Source organism: Suncus etruscus, chromosome 7 (genome assembly GCF_024139225.1).
Source record: "Suncus etruscus isolate mSunEtr1 chromosome 7, mSunEtr1.pri.cur, whole genome shotgun sequence".
Lineage (NCBI taxonomy): Eukaryota > Metazoa > Chordata > Mammalia > Eulipotyphla > Soricidae > Suncus > Suncus etruscus.
This window is the reverse complement of record NC_064854.1, coordinates 70,900,267-70,921,279: the sequence shown is the minus strand read 5'-3', so window position 1 is coordinate 70,921,279 and position 21,013 is coordinate 70,900,267. Positions and strand designations below refer to the sequence as shown.

The window sequence follows — 21,013 nt, the reverse complement described above, 5'->3', positions numbered from 1 at the left end:
CCCCTAATATTCCAGGAGTGATTTCTTTCTTTTTTATTAATATCTTTACATAAACACCTTGATTACAAACATGACTGTAGTTGGGTCTCAGTCATGTAAAGAACACCCCCCTTCACCAGTGCAGCATTCCCATCACCAGTCCCAAAGCTCCCTCCTCCCACCCCTCCCCCACCTGTACTCTAGACAGGCTTTATACCTCTCTCATTTATTCACATTGTTAGCACAGTTCTCAATGTAGTTATTTCTCTAACTGCACTTATCACTCTTTGTGGTGAGTGTCATGTAGTGAGCTGGAACTTCCAGCCCTCTTCTCTTTTGTCTCTGAAAATTATTTCAAGAATGTCTTTTATTTTTCTTAAAACCCATAAACAAGTGAGACTATTCTGCATCTATCTCTCTTCCTCTGACTTATTTCACTCAGTATAATAGATTCCATGTACATCCATGTATAGAAAAATTTTATGACTTCATCTCTCCTGACAGCTGCATAATATTCCATTGTGTATATGTACCACAGTTTCTTTAGCCATTCATCTGTTGAAGGGCATCTTGGTTGTTTCCAGAGTCTGGCTATTGTAAATAGCACTGCAATAAAAATAGGAAGGAATTTTTGTATTGTATTTTTATGTTCCTAGGGTATATTCCTAGGAGTAGTATAGCTGGATCATATGGGAGTTCACTTTCCAGTTTTTGGAGGAATCCCATATCTTTTTTCAGAAAGGTTGGAGTAGACAGTATTCCCACCAGCAATGGAGAAGAGCTCCTTTCTCTCCACATCCCTGCCAGCACTGCTTGTTTTCATTCTTTGTGATGTGCACCAATCTCTGTGGTGTGAGACACCCAGGAGCGATTTCTAAGCGCAGAGCCAGGAATAACGTTACCCTGAGCACAGCAGGGTGTGGCCCCCAAACCAAAAACCAAAAAAGAAAAAAAAACAAACAATATTTTAATGGCAGCATTACAGTAGAGGAACATTGACAACATCATAGTTTTATAGATTGTTTTTGGTACCAATAAGCAGAGTTTTGCATATAGTTCTAACCTGGCATTTGCAAGTGGTAAACTTTTAGGTGCCAGTACTCAGAGCACATAGCTCATAGAAATAAGCCAAGAGCAAAGAAAAATAGAATTAAGCCATCATTTTTATTTTTTAAAAAGTGCTTTTGTTCATACAATATAAGCATTATTTACTAAATACATAATTGTGTATAACTTATATTGTCATAAATTTATATAGGCTATTGAGTATATTCCTGCTTTTTTTGATTAGTGGACATAGCTTTGTGATGAATAAAAGAGGCTCAATTTCTATAAAATGTTCCTTAGCATCAATTAATTTTAGTTAATGTACTTAATCAAATTAAATGGAAAATTTCTAATATATTTGTGAGATACCTGACATCTATTTTTTATATTTTGAGTGATAGTATTTTATTACATAGATAAAGCATATTTTGTTAACATTCAACACCTAATGTTATTTAGCAGCAAAGTTTTGCTTTAAGTATATTTTGTAATGATGGTAGTTTTACTGTGGAATACTTGAAAATAATATGTGTACCTGCATATATGGTAAAAAATGACTAAAATTTCCTAAATGTATTCGTAAAATATAAATATATCAGGGCAGAGAGATAGTTCAAAGGAGTGTATCTGGGCTCCCAAGAGTACAATAAGGATAGATGGAAAGTCTCTACATGGAAAGTCTCAGTGATAGATGGAAAGTGAGAGTCATTCAATATTAGTTTACTTTTTCTACACCACAGTTTTCCTAGAGCTGGTTGTTAAGGACTGAACATTATTTTTATGGCTCTTTAGTTATTGTGTACTTCTTTTAGGGTGAAGCTGGGTTAGACGGAGATCCAGGCTTACCTGGTGCAAAGGTAAAGAAACATTTTTTTTTACTTTCTTTGATCTTTATTAGCTGCATATTGGTCTCTCTACTTTATTTTATTTTATTTTAATGTTTAATTTTATTTTAACAACTTGAACACTGATTTTTCACATAATATAGTGAAATTTTAGAAAATTTACTTGATGAAACTGAGTTTCCCCATCAAACTCTTAAAAAAAAACTCAGAAAGAGTTTTCTCAGAGTTTCAGCAACACACTCCTCTAACAAAGAGAACAGACATGCTTTCTGGAATGTTCATGGCACCTCTGGGAATTATTTCACAATTTCATTGGCCTAAAAGTTTCACAGATTTTACTGTTTTTGTATTTGATTATTTTTATCAAGTGTTGTGTGTAGCCCAAATAGAGCTAAGTCTACTAGTAATAGTGGCATAAAGTATTACTAAGATACTACAACAAATTCCCCCCAAAATCCTCATTATAAAAATAGGTTTTACCATTGCTTGTAATGATTCTTTCTGTGTCTTAGATTTTTCCTTAGTAATGAGAACTTGGCAATTAACCAAGGAGAGCTTCATTGTCATTTGTGTCTTTTACTCTTGTCCATAGGCTACATTGTCCTTCTGGGAAGAAATTACAGTTATATGTGATCAATTACTGGAAACAGTTTCACTAATGTAGTAACTTACTGGAGGAATAGGGAACCCATTCAGATGAGGTCTACTGTAACATTACTATCACACTAATTCTACTACAGACATTGCTGTACTCTTAGATGGCTCTTAAGGCGGAGCATATAATTGTTGTGCTCTAAAGAAATTTTACAGGTTTTAGCAACAAGACATCAAAGTCATTACTAAATCTGGGTGTTTCTTTATATATAAAAATCAATTTTAAATGAAAGATTCACTTGTTTTAAATTATAGACTTTGAAAAATATCTCTTTACTTGACTTGAAAAAGATAGAACAAACTGGCAATAATGCAATGGCCAAGTTGTGAATTTCTCCACAGCAGTTCTAACAAGACCCATTGATGAAGCATTTGTGGCATCTGTGAGTCAAGTTGTAAGCCAAGGAATATGCAGATTTAACTGCTGGGAAATACTTTTGAACTTTCCAGCAGCTGTTTGTGGTGACTGTATCATGCTGACGTTGTGGCTGGTAACGAGGAGTGTTTAGTGATTTTGAAGTCAGCTTAGCAGATCACGCTAAAGTTTGTGAGGAGAAATGCTAGAGGAAAAAATAAGGCAAACATGCCCCCAAATAATCTTTCTTTCCTAGTACTTTTTTGAGGTAAAATATTTATGAAATCTCAGTGCATATTATATATATATATGCACTTATATATACTTGATTTGTATTTGTATATATATATCTCCTAAGCTTATAGAAAGACTGACATTTTTACTATACATATACATTTTGATAATCTAAGATATTACAGAAAAGCATTGTAGACAAAAATGGAGATAAAACCTTATTTTTTTTAAAGAAATGTGTACTGAGTGTATTGTGTATGTTCAGGGATATGAGTATTACTCATCCCAAGACTGTATATTTGTTGTAATGTGATAAACACTTGACACAAGGGAGAAATATAACAAATAAATAAGTCATGTTTATATATTGAAAATTAATACTACAAACATAAAAGCAGATGGGAGTGAGAGATCGCTAATTATATCAGAGAGTTGAAATAGAGTTTCAATTGAAATAGAACTGTTTATGATGTAAAATTTTAGATCATAGAGTTGATCACTGTATTTTAAATTTTATTTTACATAAATATAGTGATCAGGAAGCAACAATCAGACAGTTACCACGCTCTTCTATAACTGAAAGGCAGGTGATCTGAATCATAAATAGCCTGGTGCTGGAGCCAGAGCTCTAGCTTTCAAATCTGAACATAATTTTTCAAAACTGTCCCTAGAATGTTATTTCCTAAAAGTTAGCAAGAGAAGACTGGTTTTTTTAGTTTTTCTGCTTAAATGAAGAGTAATAGTGCTAATAATAACAATGATTGCTTCAGCTAGATGTGGATGCTTTAAATTCTTTCGACACCTATGAGAAAGATACTATATATGGTGAACTTAACTTTATGGAGATTAAACTGCATTGCTTTGACAGAGTAAAATCACAGATTTATCCTAGAAAATTATGGTTTCAATATTTACAGTTAGCTCTGGTGTAAATTAAAAAGATATTATAAATATTTGTAAATTCAATTATTAATTTTTATTGTTGAAATATTATTATTACTGTTCTCTTGCTGTGTTAAAATAATCTATCTATTATTATGTATATCATTCCTTTTCTACAGGGAGAGCAAGGTTCTGAAGGCAGCAAAGGAGAAATTGGTGAAAAGGTAAAATCTCACTTGACATACTCATCTGTAAAAATAAAATAGTATCTTGAAGTATTTTAAAGTGAAATATTACATTGTTTGTGCTGCTCAAGTTCAAAATATAAACCATTTTATACTTTTTTAAAGAAATAACTAAAATCATTTTAGGGTCAGAGCGATGGCACAACGGGTAGGGCATAAGCCTTGCATGTGGCCAACCTGGATTTGATCCCCAGCAGCCCATATAGTCCCCTGAGCTTGCCAGGAGTGATTTCTGAGTACAGAGCTAGGAGAAATGCCTTAGAGTCACCAGGTATAGTCCCCAAACCAAAAAAAAACAATAGACAATTTAGAAAAAAAATATAGTGTGTAGGGCAATTGCTTTGCATGTACCTAATCCTTCATATGATCTCCTGAGCAGTGCCAGGAGTGATTCCTTAGTGCAAAGCCAAGACTAAGCCCTGAGTACTATTGGAGCTATTCCCCACAAGATCAAAACAAACAGGATAGATAATGTATTGATAATTGTCAGAAGTCTTTCTAATTTGTATGGTAGCCATATCTAGACATTTCTAATTTAGTACATCCCATTGACATAAATTATTTCAACATAGATTAAACATTACATTTTTGTACTATGGGGCTGGAGAGAGAGTACAACAGTTAAAGCTCTTGCCTGGTACCAGTCAACCTGGCATTCCATATAGTTTCCCTAACAATAAGGGGAGTAATATATAGGAGTAATTCCTGAGTCCAGAGCTGGAGTAACCCATGAAAATCAAAAAGTGTGTCCCCACTAAACCAAAAAATTTGTGTTGTAACATCACTGATGCATTGTCTGGATCTCAATAACTTTCTTATATATTCTACTGATTTATTAGTTCTAGAAAAAAATAACTAACAGTAATAGGATTCAGTAGAAAGGAGAGGACACAACTCAATACAGAATAGATTGAAAGAGTTTAATAACTACAAAGAGTTGAATTAAAAATTGTTTTTAAGATATAGGAAATTTGGCCTTCTTTCCGTGGGAGGCAGCCCAAAGACACCAAGGAACATAATCTCTCCAGGACCCACACCCGGTAAGATGTCCCCACCCAACCAATGTGGGGCTGATTCCCGCTGTGGCACCAGAGCCATTATAATTGACTGCTGCCCTGCTCCCTGCCTTCTTTCTATGGTAGGTAACTCAGCAGACACCAAGGAATATAATCTCTCTAGGACTCAAGTCAGAGGAGCACGCTTCACTCTGCGGCCACGCTCATCTTTTAACCTCTGAACCCCCCTTCTGCACATAGTAAAAAGCAGACTACAAGCTTCACAATGGGGAAATTTTTCAATACCATCAAAATGGGGAGAATAAATGGACAGACAAAGAAGAAATACAAATGGCCAAAAGGTACATGAAAAAATGCTCCATATCAATGATCATTAGGGAGATGCAAATCAAAACAACTATGAGGTACCACCTCACACCCCAGAAATTGGCACACATCACAAAGAATGAGAACAAGCAGTGCTGGCGGGGATGTGGAGAGAAAGGAACTCTTATCCACTGCTGGTGGGAATGCCATCTAGTTCAACTTTTCTGGAAAGTGATATGAAGATTCCTCCAAAAACTGGAAATTGAGCTCCCATACAATCCAGCTATACCACTTCTAGGAATATACCCTAGGAACACAAAAATACAATACAAAAATTCCTTCCTTACACCTATATTTATTGCAGCACTATTTCCATAGCAAGACTCTGGAAACAACCAATATGCCCTTTAACAGATGAATGGCTAAAGAAACTGTGGTACAAATACACAATGGAATATTATGCAGCTGTCAGGAGAGATGAAGTCATGGAATTTTCCTATACATGGATGTACATGAAAATTATTATGTGGAGTGAAATAAGAGAGAGATAATGATGCAGAATGTTTTCATTCATCTATGGGTTTTAAGAAAAATGAAAGACATTCTTGCAATAATTTTCAGAGACAAAAGAGAGGAGGGCTAGAAGTTACAGCCCACTGCATGAACTTCACCACAAAGAGTGATGAGTTTAGTTTGAAAATAACTACATTGCGAACTATCCTAACAATGAGAATGTATAATGGAAATAGAAAGCCTGTCTAGAGTACAGGTGGGGGCGGGGAGGGGAGGAGGGATATTTGGGACATTGGTGGTGGGAATGATGCACTAGTGATGGAGAGTGTTCTCTTATTTGACTGAAACACAACAACAATCATGTTTGTAACCAGTGTTTAAATAAAAAATATTATAAAAATATATTTTCACTTCACATTAGTCAATTTAATTCACTTTTTATTGTAGTAATTTAACATACATTTTATTTGAAAAATTAAAACTGTACTATAATATTTAAGATACTTAAGATATATTAAGATGTGAAGAAAATAGCAAGTCTATCTAACATGCATAAAACATTCTTCAGAACAATATGAGTATAGTACATGGGTCATTCAGCAGAGAACATGCATTCCTATTTTGTGAAATACTACTCCAAAAAGAGTCTGGAATTCTTGACCTTTTATTTAAAACTGATTGTTACCTATCATAGAATAAGTAGATTATCATATTTTTGTTTTCAATGAACCAAGTTAGCTCTGCTACAATAGGTGGTTGAATTTAGATACCTTTGCTTTGTTTGTTTCCTATGAAATAAAGATATCTAAATCATTATATGTTGCTATGAATTGAAATAAATAATTAGTAAATGATAAAGTACCAAATAAGTGTTAATAATTCAATAGACAAAATAATAAACATATACTTTTATATCTTTTGAAAATTGAATTTTTTATATTTTATAATTACCTAATATTCTTTCATAATTTTCTTCTACAGAAGTAAACAAAGAACACAAAATATGTGTTTTTTTAATTTATTTATTTAAAGAACATGTATCACATAGTTGACATATTGATCATAATACAATTGTTTTAGGATGACAGAAAGTGAAGTTATTAAAAATAAGCAAATAGACAATCTCAAAAGAAAAAAGATAAAAAGGTAAAAAAGAAATGGCAAAAGAAGAGGAGAGTTCATTGGCAGTTACATTCGTGAAAATTATAAAATATGTGTTATTTAATTACTGGACTATAGTAATGGGAACCAAAGTGTCCAGAAAAAATTGAATTAGTTTTTGATGACTGGATAGAACGAGTCTGCAACTGAGACTGTTTGTAACTCTGGTTATTTGCCTAGATTTACTAATACGTCACTTCTTATCTGCTCTAAATTGTTAATTGAAGATTTTTTTTGCATTATAAAATTGACACCCAACAATTATCCTAGATTTGTTCTGAAATTAGGGTCCAAAGGCAAAGGTCCAAAGAGAATCAACAAGTGTCCTGATACCCTCAGTTCAGCACTATGATGCTATCACTTCTGTCAATTGTGCGGCCAAAGTAAGTCTCACAATCAGCCCAGATTCAAGGCAATAGGAATTTAGATTTTTTTTTTTTTAGATTTTTTTGGCCACACCCGTTTGATGCTCAGGGGTTACTCCTGGCTAAGCGCTAAGAAATTGCCCCTGGCTTGGGAAGAATTATATCAGACGCTTGGGGATTGAACCACGCGGTCCTTCCTTGGCTAGCGCTTGCAAGGCAGACACCTTACCTCTAGAGCCACTTCGCCGGCCCCGGGAATTTAGATTTTATTTCTTTGATGTAAGCTGCAAAAACATATTGTAAGGGTTATGAATGAACTGAGAATAAACATAACAAATTGAACACCAATGAGATGGAATTATAAAAAATATTAACATGACAGTTGAATTCTACTTCAGCAAAAAGTTTGAAAGGTTTAGCAACTTCATTTCACTTCATTCTGTCACTTCTCCAATAAATTTTAGTATAGTTTTCAATTTTCCTTTTCTTTGGGAAAGGGAGAAGGAATGGAAGAGGAAGAGAAAGGGAAAGAGAGAGGGAGGGAGGGAGGGAGAGGGGGAGAGGGGAGAGAGAGAGAGAGAGAGAGAGAGAGAGAGAGAGAGAGAGAGAGAGAGAGAGAGAGAGAGAGAGAGAGAGAGAGAGATTTCAATTTTCTTGCTTGCTTTGTTTGGAGCCCACACCAAATGGTGTTTTAGAGTTTACTCCTGGCTCTGTGGACATTATTCACTTCCACAAGGCTTGGTGACCTTGGTGACTATATGTTTTACTGAGAATCGAACTTGAGCTGACCAAGTGCAATGTAAATGTCTCACCCACTGTACTATCCTCAAGCTTCTGATTCAGTTGTCAAAGGTAAGTTCATACACCTGGACTTTGGGATTTGGGGAAATATTTTTATATATAATTGTGTTCGGGCTTTAAAAGTCATGGGAAAATATTATAAAATTAAATTCTGAATAAGAATAGGGAAATACAAGTATCAAAGTATTAAACAAAGGAAATGCAGTGCTTTTAACGTATATTGTGTTTGCTAATTAATTTTATCAAGTAAATACCAACCAGGAAATTATTAAAATGTACTTTAGGGGCCAGAGAGATAGCATGGATATAAGGCATTTGCCTTGCTTGCAGAATCACAGTGGTTTGAATCCTGGCATTCCATATGGTCCCCAAGCCTACCAGAAGTGACCCCTGAGCAATGCCAGGTGTGACCCAAAAACCAAAAAAAAAAAAGTACTTTAGAAAATAACTATTAAAACTTTGAAAATCAGATCAAGAGGTCCCACAGAGCACACAGGAATGATCTTCTAGTGAAGAGCCAGAAGTAGTAGACAATATTGCCATATGTAGTAGCCCACCTCCACCCATGAACTTTTAAAATTAATATGAAAATAGAAAGAGAAAAGTAATGTCTGCCATATAAGCAAGCTGGGGGGTACAATTGAGAGGTAATTTGGGGAAACTAGTAGCAGGAAATGAACACTGACCAAGAGCTGGGTGTTGGAATATTTTGAGAGTATAACTTAACTATTACAACATTTTAACTCTATGTCACAGTGATTTAATAAAAATATTAAAATACTGTTCCCAAAATATAATACTTTCACAATAAAATCTGAAACTTGGCTTATCTCTTGGACTCTTTTATAGACTCTTACTGAATATTCACTTAATAAAGTTCTTTCATTTACATTAATAACATGTAAAATTTCTACACTTTTAGGACTTATTTGGTTTCACAGCTGACTTGAAAAATGAGAACAGATGGAGTAGAATAATAATTATAATTTCAAAAATAACTGTAATTTATCTGTGGACAATTCCAACTGGTATGAGAATAACCATGCCAACTTTCAATTAGCCATGGCAGTAGACAATTGAGTTTTATAATATAGTAATCCCATGGCCATGCTAGAAACTGAATGTTGGTCATTGCTGTTATTATTCCTAATTTTTTACCCTACTTTAACTCTAGATTTTGTTTTGTATATTTAATCCCCTGTTGCTGTATTTTCTAATAATATTATATGGAAAATTTTGTAGAATATTAACAAAATGCAAAAAAGAGAGTAACAATCAATTAAGTAAATTGTTTTTGAAGTTTATTGTAACAGTTGCATAATATTTCACCATAGTATAAATATAATATTTTACTTGTCCATTTCCTCACTAAAATTTATCTTGCATATTTTGTGTTTTAGTTAAAACACATGGAGTGTTCAGTATTCTTGATACATATACTACAATAACTCGTATTTAAAATGTTTAAACCAGGGCCGGAGAGATTACACAGCAGTAAGACATTTGCCTTAGATGCAGAAGGACGGTGGTTCAAATCCCAGCATCCCATATGGTCCCCCGAGCCTGCCAGGAGTAATTTCTGAGCATAGAGCCAGGAGTAACCCCTGAGTGCTGCCAGGTGTGACCCAAAAAACAAAACAAAAAACCAAAAAAATATTTAAACTAGTTTAAATTTATATAAAATATTGCAGTGATTTCATTTTTTAGAATTATTTACTTAATGCACGAATCCGAGGAGATAAATGCTATTTTTTCCATAATTATAATTTATATTCCAATTGGATAGTTTTTGTACAAATGTTCTGGAAGCTTCCAAGTATCAACTAACTCTTGAATTCGCAAACTAACCACTTTCATTGTTTTTCTCTTTATAATATTCAAATTCAACTTTTTTAATTTAAATTCCATCTCTTGAGGCGGGAAGGTGGCGCTAGAGGTAAGGTGTCTGCCTTGCAAGCGCTAGCGTAGGACAAACTTTGGTTCGATCCCTTGGCATCCCATATGGTCCCCCCAAGCCAGGAGCGATTTCTGAGCGCATAGTCAGGAGTAACCCCTGAGCGTCAAACTGGTGTGGCTTAAAAACCAATAAATAAATAAAAATAAATTCCATCTCTTTATAAGTTAAAATACCATTAAGAATTACAATGAGGGGCTGGTGAAATAGTACAGTGGGCAGGACATTCACCTTGCATGTGTCTGATTCACGTTCACTCTTCAGCATCCCATGTGGCTCATTTTTATCACAAAGGATACACCTCTCTAGAAAATACACATATTTAAATCTATGGTAATTTGTAATCACTTTGGTATTCATGAGTGCTGCATCTTTATTCTATCTATTCTCATCAACATTATTATATCTTTAATTTTTATCAATTTTAGTAATAAATGCTTTGTGCGTGAAAATGTGTTTAATCATTCTTCAAATGGATTCAGGGTTGATTTTAAATCATATTTTTATTTCATCATTCTGGCATCTCTCACACAAAGTCAGAATGACTTCAATTAACAATAGTTAATAAAATAGGAAGGTGAACATATTTTAATGTAATGGGAAAAATACATTGCTAAGCACAATCTAAATTAGTCTCTAATATAAAACATAATGATGAAATAATGTCTCATGTTTTACTAGACATATTTCTCATATAAAACCTGGACCTACTAGTCCTGATACAGGTCAATATTATATTCTCTTCCTCCTTTTGCTCTTTATCTGTCCACTCTCTTTCTCTTCTTCTTTTATAATATATTAAAACAGACATGTTCTCAAAGTTATACTGGAGTGAGTGGTTTGAGCCACTAAAGCAGAGGAAAGGGCAAAAACTTCTATCTTCATATCTGATAAAACAGACTTTCAATCCCCAAAAAGGTAATAATAGAAAAATATGGATATTGCATAATTATTAAGGGGTAAATGTCATCATAATAATGATGATAAATCATGGCATACCCAAATATATAGATATGTATGTATATGGTGATTATTAAAAGACATCAAGAAATACCCTAATATACCAGTAAAATTAGGATATCTAATGCACTATTTATAGCAATGAACAGATCATCCTAACAAAAATTAACAAGGAAGTAAGTGACATTAAATGAACTAATTAAGAGATGGACTTACAGATATTCCGAAATGTCCACCATCAAAGAAATAAAACATTCACCTCAAGTACATAAAATCTATTCAAAAGAGTAGATGAGAAATTGGGAAAGATACATGATGTTGATAAATATTTTAATATTGAAATTTAATTGAATATCTTTTCTTGTCACAATTGTATAAAATTAGATATAAACAACAAAAAGAACATGGAAAATCTCTAACATGGAAATACTAAGCAACTATATTTTTATATTAATATATTTATTTAAACACATTGATTACAAATATGATTGTATTTGGGCTTCAGTCATGTAAAGAATACCTCCCTTCACCGGCACAACATTTCCACCATCAGTGTCCCAAATCTCCCTCCACCTCACCCCACTGCCACCTGTACTCTAGACAGGCTTTCCACTTCCCTCATTCATTCACATTGGCAACTATGATTCTGAGTAACTTTAGAGTCAAATAAGAAATCAGAAGAAAAAATTTAAAAATTAGGAAACAATAAAAATCAGACAAATGAACTATCAGATCTCATGGGATGCATCAAAGGCAAAACTATCCTATACTGGCCACATCAACTTTTTTCCATCATTTTGATTCACTGATTTCCCTTCTCTTCAGAACTAATCATTAGTTCTCCTACTACTTGACAATATTTTTTCTTTTACTTTATCACAATTTAAAAATCATCTATTAACTCATCACATCTTAAAAGTAGTTTTCCTGGAGAAAATCTTTATGCTCTTCTAAACAATATAAATTCCTTGTTTTAACTCTCAATTAAATCTTCAATACCAGACCACACCTTTATAGTATTTATTATGACTTAAAAATATAAATTTATTGAGTAACATTATTTCCCCTAGTAGAATAAATGTTTCATGAGAGTTTTATACTTTTCTTACGTGTTGATTTCATTAATTAATTGAAGTCTACCTAGGGATTTCAATGTGCTCTAGATAAATAGGTATTCTCTCATAATTTATGAGGTAAGAACTAGAGACAAAAAATTTATTTTGTGAAACCAAGATTACTAATTACAGAAGACTGACTACAACAACCATGACTAAGCAGAACTTTACATGGGACAATAAAGAATGACTCTATCCTAGACTTTGTCCTAGGATCTGTGCAAAATCCAAGAGCTTTAATTATATACGACTGACTTTAACAACCACAACTGAGGTGAACTTTTTTTGAGACCCTAAAGAAGGACCCTGAGGTTTGACAACATGTCCAGAGCCTGTAGTAGGTTTCCTGACCTGTATCTCTTAGGCCAAAAAAATTTTATTCCTAATTTCCCAATATTTCCTGTGTGTATGAAAAAAAATACCCTAGCCACATCTTCACCCCATATTTTAATTTTTAATTTTGTTATTTTCATGCATTTCTTTATTTTCTTCTTTCTTTTTCTTTCTTTCATCTTTTACTTTTATATATATTTATAGCTTCTAGACAGGGCCTCTTGTCCACTGTTTTTTTTTTTTAACAGAACCATAGAACATAAATCATCTTATTCTGCTTCATATTTCTTTTTTTGACTTGAAAACTTTTTTTTAATTTAAACAACTTTATTACATACATGATTGTGTTTGGGTTTCAGTCATGTAAAGAACACCACCCATCACCAGTGCAACATTCCCATCACCAATTTCCCAAATCTCCCTCATCCCCACCCAACCCTCACCTGTACTCTAGACAGGCTTTCTTTTTCCCTCGTACAATCTCATTATTAGGATAGTTTGAAACTTAGTTATTTCTCTAAATAAACTCATCCCTGTTTGTGGTGAGCTTCATGAGGTGAGCTCTAACTTCCAGCTCTTTTCTTTTTTGTGTCTGAAAGTTACTATTGCAAGAATGTCTTTCATTTTCTTAAAACCCATAGATGAGTGAGACCATTCTGTGTCTTTCTCTCTCTCTGACTTATTTCACTCAGAATAATAGATTCCATGTACATCCATGTATAGGAAAATTATATGACTTCATCTGCTGACGGCTGCATAATATTCCATTGTGTATATGTACCACAGTTTCTTTAGCCATTCATCTGTTGAAGGGTATCTTGGCTGTTTCCAGAGTCTTGCTATGGTAAATAGTGCTGCAATGAATATAGGTGTAAGGAAGGGATTTTTGTATTGTATGTTTGTGTTTCTAGGGTATATTCCTAGGAGTGGTATAGCTGGGTCGTATGGGAGCTCGATTTCCAGTTTTTGGAGGAATCTCCATATTGCTTTTCATAAAGGTTGAACTAGACGGCATTCCCACCAGCAGTGGATAAGAGTTCCTTTCTCTCTACATCTCCGCCAACACTGCTTGTTCTCATTCTTTGTGATGTGTGCCAATCTCTGGGGTGTGAGGTGGTACCTCATAGTTCTTTTGATTTGCATCTCCCTGATGATTAGTGATGTGGAGCATTTTTTCATGTGTCTTTTGGCCATTTGTATTTCTTCTTTGTCAAAGTGTCTGTCCATTTCTTCTCCCCATTTTTTAATGGGATTAGATGTTTTTTTCTTGTAAATTTCTGTCAGTGCCTTGTATATTTTGGAGATTAGACCCTTGTCTGATGGGTATTGGGTGAATAGATTCTCCCACTCGGTGGGGGGCTCTTGTATTTTGGGTGCTATTTCTTTTGAGGTGCAGAAGCTTCTCAGTTTAATATATTCCCATCTGTTAATCTCTGCCTTCACTTGCTTGGAGAGTGCAGTTTCCTCTTTGAAGATGCCTTTAGTCTCAATGTCCTGGTGTGTTTTACCTACGTGTTGTTCTATATATCTTATGATATCAGGTCTGATATCGAAGACTTTCATCATTTTGGATTTAACCTTCAAACATGATGTTAATTGGGGGTCTAAGTTCAATTTTTTACAAGTGGCTAGCCAGTTGTGCCAACACCACGTGTTGAAGAGGCTTTCTTTGCTCCATTTAGGATTTCTTGCTCCTTTATCAAAAACTAGGTGATTGTATGTCTGGGGAACATTCTCTGAGTATTCAAGCCTATTCCACTGATGAGGGCCTGTCTTTATTCCAATACCATGACGTTTTGATAACTATTGCTTTGAAGTAGAGTTTAAAGTTGGGGAAAGTAGTTCCTCCCATATTTTTTTTCCCAATGATTGCTTTAGCTATTCTAGGCTGTTTATTTTCCAAATGAATTTCAAAAGTGCCTGATTTACTTCTTTGAAGAATGCCATGGGTATCTTTAGAGGGATCTCATTAAATCTGTACAATGCTTTGGGGAGTATTGCCATTTTGATGATGTTAATCCTGCCAATCCATAAGCAGGGTATGTGTTTCCATTTCCGCGTGTCCTCTCTTATTTCTTGGAGCAGAGGTTTATAGGTTTCTTGGTATATGTCCTTCACATTTTTATTCAAGTTGATTCCAAGATATTTGAGTTTGTGTGGCACTATTGTGAATGGGGTTGTTTTCTTAATGTCCATTTCTTCCTTATTACTATTGGTGTATAGAAAGGCCATTGATTTTTGTGTGTTAATTTTGTAGCCTGCCACCTTGCTATATTAGTCTATTGTTTCTAGAAGCTTTTTCATAGAGATTTTAGGGTTTTCTAGGTAGAGTATCATGTCATTTGCAAACACTGAGAGCTTGACTTCTTCCTTTCCTATATGGATTCCCTTGATATCTTTATCTTGCCTAATCAGTATAGCAAGTACTTCCAGTGCTATGTTGAATAGGAGTGGTGAGAGTGGACAGCATTGTCTTGTGCCAGAATTTAGAGGGAAGGCTTTTAGTTTTTCTCCATTAAGGACAATATTTGCCTCTGGCTTGTGGTAGATGGCCTTAACTATATTGAGAAAGGTTCCTTCCATTCCCATCTTGCTGAGAGTTTTCATCAAGAATGGGTGTTGGACCTTACCAAATGCTTTCTATGCATCTATTGATATGATTATGTGATTTTTCTTTTTCTTGTTGTTGATGTTGTGTATTATGTTGATAGATTTACATGGATGTTAAACCATCCTTGCATTCCTGGGATAAAACCTACTTGATTGTAGTGGATAATCTTCTTAATAAGGCACTGAATCCTATTTGCCAGGATTTTGTTGAGGATCTTTGCATCTGCATTCATCAGCGATATTGGTTTGTAATTTTCTTTTTTTGTAGCATCTCTGTCTGGTTTAGGTATCAAGGTGATGTTGGCTTCATAAAAGCTATTTGGAAGTGTTTCCGTTTGTTCAATTTCATGAAAGACTCTTGCCAGTATTGGTAGTAGTTCCTCTTGGAAAGTTTGAAAGAATTCATTAGTGAATCCATTGTGCCTGGGCTTTTGTTTTTGGGTAGACATTCGATTACCATTTTAATTTCATCAATAGTGATGGGGGTGTTTAGATATGCTATATCCTCTTCCTTCAACCGTGGAAGATTATAAGAGTCCAAGAATTTATCCATTTCTTCCAGGTTCTCATTTTTAGTGGTGTAGAGTTTCTCAAAGTAGTTTCTGATTACCCTTTGAATCTCTGCTATATCAGTAGTGATCTATCTTTTTTCATTTCTAATACTAGTTATCAAGTTTCTCTCTCTCTCTTTCTTTGTTAGGTTTGCCAGTGGTTTATCAATCTTGTTTATTTGTTCAAAGAACTAACTTCTGATTTTGTTGATACTTTGGATTGTTGTTTGGGTTTCCACTTTGTTGATTTCTGCTCTCACCTTTGTTATTTCCTCTGTCTCCCTGTTTTTGGGTTTTTTTTGTTGAGCACTTTTTAGTTCTATGAGCTGCATTATTAAGCTACTCAGGTAAGCCCCTTCTTCCTTCCTGATGTGTGCTTGCTTAGCTATAAATTTTCCTCTCAGTACTGCTTTTGCTGTGTCCCATAAGTTATGATAGTTTGTGTCTTTATTATCATTTGTTTCCCCGAACCTTTTGATTTCCTCCTTAGTTTCATCTCAGACTCACTGGTTATTCAGTATCAGGCTGTTTAACTTCCAGGTGTTAAAATTTTTCTTCTGTGTCCCTTTGGAATTCACAAATATTTTCAGAGCCTTGTGGTCAGCGAAGGTAGCCTGCAAAATTTCTATCATCTTGATATTATGGAGGTATTTTTATGTGCCAGCATGTAGTCTATCCTGAAGAATGACCCATGTACATTGGAGAAGTATATGAATCCAGGTTTCTGGGGATAGAGTGTTCTATATATATCCACTAAGCCTCTTTCTTCCATTTCTCTATTCAGGTCTGGTATATTCTTGTTGGGTTTCAGTCTGGTTGACCTATGTGTAGCATGAAATAATTAACGATGGGGCTGGATGGCGATGGATGGAGGCCTTTGTGCTTAGGCCCCAGCCACGTGGCTTCATTCCCATCCAGCCGGCCGGGTCCCAGGCCCAGGTAATCGGCGTAATTAAGACTCACTCACAGGCAGGCTTTAGGAAGAATCATCTTTATTCAGGCCCTCTTCACCACATGTGTGTGGCCTATCTCATAACCTTTTAAGCACTAGTTATTCTTGGCCCTGCATCTAAACTCCTTTCAGCCATCTTTCCTTTGGGCTCCATGCGGCCCCAAGATCCAAAAGCCAGGGAGCCGAGCCGGGCCAAGAGAGGAACGGCCAAAAGGCAAAGAGCCAAAAGGCCCGAATTCCCTTGGTCCATGCCTTATCTACCTATTTCCAAACCCCTCCCAGGAATGGGAGGGGCTTGCAGGTAAAGTTACACCTACTATCCGGTTCCCAAGACCCCTCCCAGAAATGGGAGGGTTTAGGGTCTCAAATGGGTACACCCACACTATGCAGTGTTGAAAAGCCGTGTTGAGGTCCCCCACAATTATTGTGTTGTTATTGATATTATTTTTCAGATTTGTCAACAATTGTATTAAATATTTTGTTGGACCCTCATTTGGTGAATATATGTTTAGGAGAGTGTTTTCTCCCTGCTCTACATAACCCTTGATTAATATAAAATGTCCATCTTTGTCCCTTACAACCTTCCTAAGTATAAAGTTTGCATTATCTGATATTAGTATGGCCACTCCAGCTTTTTTATGGGTGTTGTTTGCTTGGATAATTTTTCTTAGTCTTTTATTTTGAGTCTATGTTTGTTCTGACTATTCAGGTGTGTTTTTCTCGTAGGCAGCAGAATGTTGGATTGAGGTTTTTGATCCATTTAGCCACTCTGTGTCTCTTAACTGGTGCATTTAGTCCATTGACATTGAGAGAAAGAATTGTCCTTGGATTTAAGGCCATCTTTATATAGAAATTTGGTGTGTCTTTTGGTTAGTATTGTCTTAAATTAGGTCTTTCAGTTTTTCTCTTAAGACTGGTTTTGAGTCTGTACATTTTCTGTGCTGTTTTTTGTCTGTGAAACCATGTATTCTTCCATCAAACCAGAAAGTAAGTTTTGCTGGGTATAGTATTCTAGGTGAAGCATTCATTTCATTCAGTCTTGTCAGAATATCCCACCACTGCTTTCTGGCCTTGAGTGTTTCTTGTGACAGGTTTGCTGTAAATCTCAAGGATGCTCCCTTAAATGTAATTTCTCTTTTTGATCTTACTGTTTTCAGAATTCTGTTTCTATCTGTGGGATTTGTCATTGTGACTAGGATGTGTCTTGGGGTATTTTTTCTGGGGTGTCTTTTCATTGGTACTCTTTGAGCATGATCACATATATTCTTTAGCTCTGGAAGTTTCTCTTTAATGATGTTCTTGACCGTTGATTCTTCCTGGAAATTTTCTACATGGGTCTCTGGGACACCGATCATTCTTAAATTGTTTCTGTTGAGCTTATCATAGATTTCTATTTTTATCTGTATCCATTCTCTGACTAATTTTTCCATTGTCTGTTCATTTGCTTTAAGTTTTTTTATCCAATCTTTCCCACTCTATGGAATTGTTATTTATCTCACCTTCCACAGCACTAAGTCTATTCTCAGCTTCTTTTACCCTGTCTCAGATCTTATAAATTTTGTCATTCACTTCATTTACTGAGTTTTTCAGGCCTGTTTGTTGACATGTTATTTCAGTTTGGAGTTTTGTGATTTTTGTCTTCATAATTTCTTGTTCTTATTAGTGTCCTGTTCAACACGGTCCATGGTTTCTTTGAGTTCTTTGAGCATCTTCCATATTGCTTGTCTAAAGTCCTTTAGACAACCTAAAGTGGTTGATTATTTGGTTGGTCATTATCTGGTCATCAGAATTGTCATCTTCATTCTCTATGTCTGATGCTGGCCTGCGTTGTTTCCCCATTGTCACTCTTGTATTGTGGGTTTTTCTACGTGTTCTGGTGGTATTTATTGGCTAAATGATGTACGCAGCCACACTCCTCTGGCTCCACCCTTTCTGGGTGTATTGACTTGCCTCCAAGGGAGGGGAGTCCTCCGTGGATGAAGCCTCTCACAGGATCAAATCTTAGGGTTGAGCACGCAGCAGAGAAGACAGTCTGAAAAGAAATGCTGGGCTTCAGTGATCCAGCACAATTCTTAGTGTGATTTTTTTTCTTTTTGTTGCGATGGTTTTCTTTCCTTAGAAAAAGCACATGGCTGCATAGCAAAGTGGAGTGGCCGTGTTTTTCTGAAGCCTCTTTTCAGCCCACTCCCAAGAGTTTCACATGACACGATAGGAGATAGACACACACAGGAAGCACTCACAATTTTTCAGTCAGGCCTCACTGGGCAGGCATAGTTTCATAGATTTTCCCAGCCTGACATCACCAACAGGGGACCTGACTTCTGCAAAGTACTGCTTATAGCTGGTTTTCACGTTTTGAAGCAGTTCCTTGGTGTTTCTGCCCTAGAATGAGCTTCTGGGAGAGCGAGTCTTCTGGAGCCTCTTTTCAGCCCACTCCCAAGAGGTTCATGCAGCAGTACAGGAGACAGACACAAACAGGCAGCACTCACAATTTTTCACAGTCGGGCCCCACTGGGCAGGCGTAGTTTCGTAGATTTTCCCAGCTGATGTCACCCTGCTTCATATTTCCATGTCTTCCTACGAACTGAGAAAAAAAATGAATGAGACTCAGAGGCCAAGCAGTCTCAGAAGCTCTGAGTGGAAATAAAAAATAGTCAAACCCAAATACCCAAACCAAAGTCAACAGCAATAAAATCAAGAAGCCCAAACTATAATGAGCTATACATAAATGGGCCTGTTAAACTAGCAGTCTGGGGGGCTAGGAGTAAAGTATTATGGGAAGCATGCTGGGAACTATGGAGGAGGGAGGTCAACACTGGTGGTGGGAATGTCTCTAATTCATGGTTACTATGTACCTGAAACACAACTGTGAAAGAATTGTAATTCACAGTGGTCTCTATAAAAATTATTTTAGAATAATTTTGCAAACATAAATCTTGAACTTGTGGTATTATAGTTAATATATAACCAGCACATTTTATAATGTAAGAAAAGTGTAAGGGAGAAATTATATTTCTGTTTTTTTATTGTTTGCTAAGTTTAATGACTTTGGCAGATACTGGTTGGCTCTTTATTGTATAAAACAAAATAATATTATTCTCTAAATGTTAGTCTTACAATATCTTTTTAACTTAATGGTAGTGTGAAAGGGTATCTATTGATTCTGTTATAAATTTTAGTTGCAATTACAGTGCAATTTTAGAACTATTGACCAAATGACCTTAGGTTATCCTGTGCTAGAAATTTATTCAGTAACAGTTTCATGTAATTTAAAGCAAAGAAACATGGAAATTTGTGGTTACATAATGATAAGTAGAAAAGGCATGATCCTTATTTGTAGTATGATTAAGACAACTTGCCTTGTAATAAGTGCTGAACATTCTCAAAGGGTGACTTACAGTTTGTCTCAGTTTTACTTTTATTTTGACCTTTTTTCTAATAATTCTATTACTTTATTCCCAGCTTTGGGATTGTATCTAGATTTACCTCCTTTATTTTACTTCTGCTTAATTTCATTTCTCAGGATATGCCTGTCATCTTCTCTAATTTTCACTTTTCCCCTTTTCCTCATTATAACCCCTTTGCTTTCTTTCCTGCTTGTTTCTACTTTTATTTAAGTCAAGCCCTATTTCTCTTTAAAATTACTTTCTGGGACCAGAGGGTTAATGTAATGGTATGGCGCTTGCTTTGTATGTGGCTGATTCAGGATGGACCTCAGTTCTATCCCTGGCTTCCCATATGGTCCCCCAAGAGCTATTTCTGAGTGCATAGCCAGGAGTAATCCTTGAGCATCACCGGGTGTGGACCACAAACAAAAAAAATTCAATTTCAAACATCTCTAAGAAGAAAAAAAACATTTAACATAAGTATATGAATTCATGAACAGGTGATGAAAACTGTATTACAAGAAATGAAAAGCTATTATTGTAGTTCTTCCTGCTCATTTTAAAAATCCTCAATGAGACTGTGTTAAATAAAAAGTAGTATGAAGTTAACTCTGGGGGGGAGGGAAGAACAGTGGTGCAAGCTGTAAGATGTCTGCCTGTGTGCTAATGTAGGATGGACTAAGGTTCGATCCCTGGGATCTCATACGATCCCTCAAGACAGGAACTCTTTCTGAGTGCATAGCCAGGAG

The 21,013-nt window shown here is 35.4% G+C and overlaps 1 protein-coding gene across 1 annotated transcript in view; it reads left to right on the top strand.

Annotated features, from left to right (window-relative positions):
* COL19A1 (collagen type XIX alpha 1 chain) overlaps nt 1–21,013 on the top strand; it is a 433,347-nt gene that overhangs the window by 90,652 nt on the left and 321,682 nt on the right. Inside the window, exons 9-10 of the mRNA XM_049777641.1 lie at nt 1,839–1,883; nt 4,176–4,220. Of these exons, the coding sequence (XP_049633598.1) occupies nt 1,839–1,883; nt 4,176–4,220 (90 nt within the window). The remainder of the gene's footprint in view (nt 1–1,838; nt 1,884–4,175; nt 4,221–21,013) is intronic.